Source organism: Platichthys flesus, chromosome 17 (genome assembly GCF_949316205.1).
Source record: "Platichthys flesus chromosome 17, fPlaFle2.1, whole genome shotgun sequence".
In the NCBI taxonomy this organism is placed as follows: domain Eukaryota; kingdom Metazoa; phylum Chordata; class Actinopteri; order Pleuronectiformes; family Pleuronectidae; genus Platichthys; species Platichthys flesus.
Window position 1 is genome coordinate 1264965 of NC_084961.1, and position 8277 is coordinate 1273241.

At 48.8% G+C, this 8277-nt stretch overlaps 1 protein-coding gene across 1 annotated transcript in view; it reads right to left on the bottom strand.

The window, feature by feature from the left end:
* Positions 1-7032, bottom strand: part of LOC133972676 (glutamate receptor ionotropic, NMDA 2D-like) — a 57859-nt gene extending 50827 nt beyond the window's left edge. The window contains exons 1-3 of the mRNA XM_062410241.1: positions 6889-7032; positions 4618-4755; positions 1366-1632 (exon numbers count right to left, since the gene is read on the bottom strand). Of these exons, the coding sequence (XP_062266225.1) occupies positions 1366-1632; positions 4618-4755; positions 6889-6996 (513 nt within the window). The 5' untranslated portion in view covers positions 6997-7032. The remainder of the gene's footprint in view (positions 1-1365; positions 1633-4617; positions 4756-6888) is intronic.
* Positions 7033-8277: the final 1245 nt, after the last annotated feature.

Consider the following 8277-nt stretch of genomic DNA (forward strand, 5'->3'; position numbering starts at 1 on the left):
ACCACCAGGGGGACTATTGAGATGCTTTGGCTTCATGTAAGCAGGTCAAGCAGCATTCTGATGTATTTTAATTTTCTGTAGCCGATCAGATCGATTTGAAGGTCGTTCAAGAATCAGGAAGTGAGGAGATAGTGTAGTGAGATGTTAACATGAACTTTAAAGACCTGTGATAATGTTTTATTAATATACAAACACTTTGATGGACAGCACAGGAAGTCCAGAGGGAAACATCTCAGTGGAGAAGCTGCTCCCTTGGAGACGTTCTAGACTTTCTTCTGACCATTACTTGAAGTCGGCTTTAATATGTTCATATGCACATCAGAGCTATGATTCACTGCCCCCCCATTCTTTCATTCTTTCATTCTTTCATTCTTTCATTCTTTCATTCTTTCATTCTTTCATTCTTTCATTCTTTCATTCTTTCATTCTTTCATTCTTTCATTCTTTCTTTCTTTCTTTCCCTGGAAGACATTTGGACAAAGCTCACCGACACGTGGAGGTTTAGAAGGCGAAGTCAGAAGTTTGAATAAACAGCTTCGGTGTCAAACAGCCGCTCAGAAGTGGACGGTCGGGTGAAAGGAAGTGAAACGATCCCGTGGCGTCCGATGTCTCCTTCCTCGCCACCAGACACGAGGGGTCGTTGTGGTTTCACCGTTTCCTCGGGACTCTGTTGTTTCTCCGCAGCGATGATGCAGAAAAATAGACTTTTCTGTTCCGAACCTTTCGTGCGTTGAAGGTCAGAGAGAGAAGTTCCTCGGCTGTGGCTCGTTCTGAAGCTGTGAGTTTAAACCCAGACTCCATTAGTCATCCATTATCTGAACCGCCTGTCCAGACATGGGTCGAGAGGCGGGGTTCACATCCCAGGCCCGGCTCCTATCTCCTCTACAGCAGGTAATTCATTAGCAGCCAATTAACAGCTCAACAAAGGTTTGTCAAACACCGGCACGTTTAGTTTAAAGGAGGCAATTAACCCCTTCTCCTGGAGGTCGTCTTTCTGGACCGGGTCAAACACATCGAGAGACAGCAGCTCGGAAACGTCACCGTTCGATGCTGGAGAGGAAACCCAGCGAACACAGGAGGAGCACGGAGAGTCGTTTTGCACAAAGTCTGTTGCAGATAAGTTTTTCTCTCAGTGGGCGACAGGAGCCGAGCTTCTTCTCTCAAGGTGGAACCAGCAGCTGATGGAACGAGGTCAAAGAGACAATGAAGGAGAGGATTGTGTTTTTTAAATTGGATTCACCATCTGTTCCTTCAAGGCCTGTGGAACCTTCACAGATGTCGGTTCAGGAAGTGAAGATTTTGCGGTTTCATAAAACTGCGATGATAAGACTTTTAGTTTCACAGACCCCCCCCCCCCACACTCACCTGGGCTTCGTGGTCTTTGAGCAGCCGCTTGGTTCGCGCCTCCCCGGGGTCGTCCGTCACGTTCAGGATCACCACGCTGTTCTTCTCCCAGCCGATGAAGGAGCCGTCCGTCATGCCCTCCACCATGGCCAGGAAGTCCTCGTAGCCGTGGTGCCGGGTGGTCACCACGGAGAAGGCGGTCCAGTCGTACTCCTCCAGAACCTCGAAGATGACCTCCAGCTGGAGCGCGGTGGAGCAGGTGAACTGGAGGTAGATGGAGCCGGTCTCCTGGAAGAGACGAGGATCATGAATCACAGCTCAGAATATGGACAAAGAAAAGAAGCATCCCAATAAAACCCGAGCTGAAGTCAGGCGTAGTGTCGCTTTAAGGTTATTAAAGAATCCAGTTAAACTCTGGTCTGCAGCAGTTACACACGTTCATTAGACACAGATTTAAACACAAACCAACACACTTCTGTCTGATTAGAGCAGCACGTCCCTGTTTGGTGAAGATTGACACAATCACATGATTATTGCTGTCACACAACACAAAAGGTAGCGTTACTATTCAAATCTTCTTAGTGCTCCTGCCATGACGTATGATGACATATGACAGGAGGTGTGCAGAGCTTTTGTGTTTACATTACATATGAACATTTGAAGAATAGGTCCAGTTTAAACACACAGGCACAAAACACACCAGTTTAAAAAGTGGTTAGTGTGTGTCCCTGAATCTGAACCATCACCTGAACCAATCGTCTTCTCAGCTTTGCACCAGTTCACTGTTCCAACCGAACACGACACAGATAGAACTTGACCAAAAGAACAGAACCAGGAAAAATCCTTGTTTAGAAATGAAAAGTGTTTTGTCTCCATGCTGACCTCACATTCACATTCACTCATCTTGCACCAGTTCCTGCAGCAGAGCTGAACACTGGTGTTTAATCAGGTCTCATTCAAAGTCCCTGTCCTGTTGGACGGACACTGTTCTTCTCTCTGATCTGTGAAACACAATCAGATGATTCTTCAGCTCCGAACACAGCGTCTGTCTGAATGAGTCTTTCTGAGCCCGTGAGAGAAAGAAGCGAGTCCTCCTCTCTGCTGCTGCAGTCACTGTTAATCTGACGAGCTGCTCAGAGCCCGAGAGACGTCTTCATTTCTATCGGCTTCTCCTCCATTGTGGTTCTGTTACAAATAGAACAGAGGATCAGGAAGTAGGAATCCATAAAGAGAGAATGTGAGCTGACAACCTGAACCAGAGCAGACGTCCAGATCTCCGTGTGTCCTTCTCTGACTCCGTCCAGAGTTTAGAACTCAGTGATGTTTACCATGAATTATTCAGCTCATCCTGAACATAAAACATATTCAAATGAGCTGACTCTGGATCTGTGGACGATCAAAGACGAGGCTCGGCGGGACTCTCCTCAGGTTGCACTGCCCTCGACTGGGTCAGATATCAAACCAGCATCGGCCCCAGTTACATTACCAGCTTGTCTGTTTCTCTGCTCCCGGCTGAGAGCGGAGCGTGAAGCGGAGACGTGAAACAAAACGTTCCTTCCCCCTTCGGAGGCTGGAGCTGAAAGAACAACACTCAACGTGTCATGTGAGCATCGAACAGAAACCGTGAAGGTCCCGAGTCAGGGTTCCAGAAGCCGTGTTGACTCGAGTATCAAGAAACAAGCAGGACTCAGCTTCCCAGAGGCAATTAAGAGCTGATCAGGGTTCAGTTGTTCAAACACTACAAACTCCTCTGGAAGCTAGAGAGCTTGTTTTCCAACCCCAACAGGACGGGTCAAAGGGGCGGAGCTTAGCGAGCTAGCTCATTCAATCACAGCAGGAGACGCTCGATCCTCTGCCAGCTGTCAATCATAACACAATCTAACCTGGAGCTCGTTAGATATTCACACAACGTTAATGTGTCTGAGTTCTGAAGCAGAGTCTGAAGGAAGCTGAGAACCTGACAGCATGGATAACAGTGGCAGGACTGGAAGGAGCTACTGGTCACCGGATGGAACCAGTGCTGGAACCAACATGAATCTGAGTGGACTGGGTTCATCTAACAGGATATGATGGTGAACAACTGGTTTATGACCACGTTACGGCAACTCTCAGAGGACATTGGGTCTGAAATACAGAACCAGGTCTTCAAACTGTGTAGTTTGACAGAAATCACACTGAAAAGACTGTAAGGTTTGTTTGTGAGTCAAGTTGAAAGATAGAAATCTGCTTTTATGACCAAGAGGAAAAGAATATGTATATTTTTTTTATACGGCCCAATGGCAGCTTGATGTCTTTACAGAACGAATGTTTATTATACTTATATTTACATAAGTATAATGTTAGGCCGGTGTGTTCTGGTGCTGACGTGTCCCTGAGCCTTAAATCAACTGACGCCACAGCTGATGTTACAGTCGTGTCGAATTACAACAACCTCATTGTACTGTCAAGAAGATCCACTTAAAACTAATTATTAAATATCTCCCCTGTCAGCGCTGAACTGCTTTTGTTAGCCTGACGTACTTATGGCCGTTCGTCACACACAGACGCGCCGGTCGGAGAGAAGACACCCGATAACTCCGTCTGCAGCGATGAGCGGGCGAGAATCACAACACACAAGGTGACGCAGCAGAAACACAAGGCCGGACAAACAACACAAGACAAACACACGTGGATGAAACGCACAGATTATCAGTTTCATCACTCATCATGAATATCATCAGTTTGGGGTTTTTACGGTCCAGTCTCAGTTTGCTCAGCAGGCCTCGCGCCCCGTGCACTTCCTGCCCTCACACTTAGCTAGAGGAGCACTTTGAGTGAGATGAGACCAAAATGCAGCCAATAGGAAAACTTCAAATCAGAGTCACATGACCCACGAGGCTGAAAACAACTGCAAACTCTGCCGGTTGTTTGAATACGTTGATTTGAAGCTAATGTTGTGTTTACAGCAACGATGCTTTAATTTTGTAGGAGACATTCAACAAAGAACAGTCAAAATATAGGAATATTGAATATTTTGAAAAGAATTAAGAATTAAAACTCTAAAGTCTTAGACAGGAGTAATTCAATGGCCAGTTTAAGTGATTTAAATTAAAATTTAATTTATGCCATCATATTCAATAATGACTTGCAACATCATGAGTAGCTGCATCGTCAACATTTAGGATATTTAAATTGAAATTTAATTTCAGGGACTCGGGGGCAGCACAGACGGCTGCTCCCTCAGTCCAAACGAGTTAAAAAGTGATGATGCAACGTGAGGTAATGTGTTTCTACCTGCGGCTCTCGTCCCAGGCTGGCCCCTCCCCCTACAGCGACCACGGGAACCCCCGTCTGGGCGGAGACGAACTCCAGCATGGGGGCCAGAGGGGCCCGGTTGGGCGGCGGCGGCCTCTCCTCCTCGAACACCAAACCCTGGACGGGGAACAAAAGGAGGCCCATTGAAACCAGTCACACCACAGAGGACGTTACATCATCTTCATCCAGACGCTGTTGCACAAGCTCCTCGTCAGGTTTTTATTCATCAACAGGAATTTTTTATTTTATTCTCACGCACACGAAGCCTGGAGAACAAATTAAAGTCCGAGGGAAATTCACTGGAACACTGAGTTCATGTGCTGGTCACAGTCCAGTGACGAGTGCTGAAGAAACCAGACGTTTCCAGAGCATCTTACAGGTTTGATGAAATAACAAAATCACTTCTGGAGGCTGTTTCTTCGCTGCTCTGCCGGGCGATCGATGCACAGAGAGATAACATCTGAATCCAGCCCCTGCAGTGTTAAGTTGCTTCACGCCACAGAAACAACAGACAAGCTGCTGGCCCGCGGGCCGGCCGGCCTCCTGCAGCCTCATCACAGGCTGATGCAAGAAATCAATGATCTGCTGAAATGCTCAGGCCACCATGTTCTTCTGTTTGTGCTAAAAGGCTTTTGAATTCAGGTAAATGGATGAAGTTCTGATGATTGACATCACTCCATGTAATGAAAGGAAGGGGGGGGGGGGCTGCAGTGATTGGCGGCTTGGTGACTTAATGCTTGTTTTCTTGTAGAGATTCAAGGAAGCAAATTGAAGCTAAGTGGAGCTGACGGCTCATTCCTCACAGGGAAGCATTTGATTTGCAAACAGACTCGACCTGGAAATAAGATAACACACTGTAAAGAGTTACAACCTGATTTGATCAGACACATTTTTTACTGTGACTGGACGAGAGATACACAGATACATGTTAATCTGTAGATGAAAGAGTGAAGAGATGAAGGACAGAGTGAAGGATGTAGTGTAAAGTATTACCTGCATAAGCATGATCACAAGCAGCTCTCAGGGGGAGGGGGAGGGGGGGGGGACTCAGCTCCGGATGAGAGTCATACTATGAGGGATTCAATGGTTAAACAAACTCCACAATGGAATGAATGAACAGTGATTGTGATCTTTGTCAGATTGTGTGTTTTATTCCCGTGTGAGACACAGAGTCGACTCGGTGCAGAAGTTCAGACACTTAGTGACTGAAGGTTTTTAACTTGTGTTAAAGTGACTGTTCTGGGATCAGCTGAAGCGTCTCCTGCTCAGAATCATGAGAAGTTCTTCAAACTGCATCAGGTGAGTTCACTGAACGTCTCAGAGACTGAGTTGAGTCCAGTGCAGTTTGGGGGCGTTGCCTTCAAAGTGAAGTGAACGCTGTGTGAACTGTTTCTAATGAGTCATCGGGGGGGCTATACAACTTCTCCAAAAAGAAGATTCTTGCAATGAATCTAGTGACGTTTGGAAAAACCTTGTGTGTGTCTGATGTTTGTGTGTACCTGCAGTGCGTTGTGTGTGTCTCATGTTTGTGTGTACCTGCAGTGCGTGGTGTGTGACGTGTGTGTGTACCTATAGTGCGTGGTGTGTATCTTCAGTGGCGTGTTGTGTGTGTGTACCTGCATTGGCGTGTTGTGTGTGTTATGTGTGTATGTACCTGCAGTGTGTATGTTGTGTGTACCTGCAGTGTGTGTTGTGTGTGTGTACCTGCAGTGCATGTTGTGTGTTGTGTGTGTGTACCTGCAGGGGCGTGTTGTGTGTGTGTTGTGTGTTGTGTGTTGTGTGTTGTGTGTTGTGTGTGTGTACCTGCAGTGCATGTTGTGTGTTGTGTGCGTGTACCTGCAGGGGCGTGTTGTGTGCATGTTGTGTGTTGTGTGTTGTGTGCGTGTACCTGCAGGGGCGTGTTGTGTGCATGTTGTGTGTTGTGTGTTGTGTGCGTGTACCTGCAGGGGCGTGTTGTGTGCATGTTGTGTGGTGTGTGTTGTGTGTGTGTACCTGCAGGGGCGTGTTGTGTGCATGTTGTGTGTTGTGTGCTGTGTGTGTACCTGCAGGGGCGTGTTGTGTGCATGTTGTGTGTTGTGTGTTGTGTGTGTGTACCTGCAGGGGCGTGTTGTGTGCATGTTGTGTGTTGTGTGCTGTGTGTGTACCTGCAGGGGCGTGTTGTGTGCATGTTGTGTGTTGTGTGTTGTGTGTGTGTACCTGCAGGGGCGTGGTGTGTGCATGTTGTGTGTTGTGTGTTGTGTGTGTGTGTACCTGCAGGGGCGTGGTGGCCAGCAGCTCACACAGCTGCAGCAGCAGGCTGCCCGGGCTGCTCTCGTTCACTGCCAGGTAGATGACGTTGGCCTGACCCGATGGCGTCATCACCGTCTCGCCCACCAGAGCCGCCAGCGACAGGGAGGCCAGGGAGGAGGAGTACGAGGCCATGGCAGCCACGCCTGTCATCGAAGCTGTATCCGTTACTCCCCTTCCTCCTCCCCTTCCTCCTCCCCCTACTCCTCCCTCTCCTCCTCCTCCTCCTCCTCCTCCTCCCGGACCGCTCCCCAGACCGGGTCCCGGCCCCGGCCCCGGCTCCACGACCCCCGTGCCTCCCACCACCGCCGTCTCCGGGAGCAGGGAGGAGCCCGAGTGGACCACGGCGATGTTGACACCACCCGAGTCCCTCTCTCTCTCCCGGGGCCGGAGCAGCAGGGGGGGCGAGGGGCGTGCGGGCCCCGTGCAGGCCAGGACAGCCAATAGCAGTGAGAGGGCAGGCCTTGGGGCCACCATGGGGTAAGGGCAGGACCAGTGGCAGCCGTCGGGGGGGGTTCAGGGACGGCCAGGTGAGGGTTCAGGGACTCGGGGGCGGCGGGTGACGTCTGTGGGGGGGAGGGAGAAGGGAGGACAGGTGGAGGGAGGGTCACAGTGCTTCACCTGATGAAGAGAGGAGACCCTGGAGGAGACAGAGAGGAGAACAGGTCACATGATGTTCACTGCTCCTCATATCTACGGTCAGAAGGATTTGATCAGAGCCGGAGCTGCTAATGAAAACCTGCCGACACTCAGGGATTAAACAGGACAACAGAGACAGATCCCAGATAAGCATCAGTCACCGGGCAGATCCCAAAGTCCAGAGGGATTATCGTTTATCAACAAACACAACCAGCAAATCAGAATGAGGATTAGAGCTTTAAACACATGGATCATATCGTTTCTCACTGTGCACCAGCAAACTATGACAGATCTAAACTAACAGTGTAACTGTAACACAATGATAAATGTCCACGTGTTTGTACAAAGCAGTAAAGTGCTCTCTACTGTCACTCGGGGGGGGGGGGGGGTATTCACTTGACTTTTGTGACTTTGCTGTACAAACAAAACTTTCTTATCACCTCCCCCAGCTGCTGTTCTCCACTTTCTGCCCTCATTGATTCCTTGTCCAATAAATATCTACACAATCTAAAGCTACAAGATTTAACACAAACTGTTGAACCACTGATGTGCTGCAGGATTTTAATATTCAAATATAACTCATTATTTTTTCCCCACAATGCAGCACAGACTGAGGTCTCAGCTGCAGCGAGCCAGAGGAGCCCAGAGGAGCAGGAGGGAGCAAGTGGCCGGGAACAGGAGGAGAGAGGAGGCAGAGAAAGACCTGCAGGAGCT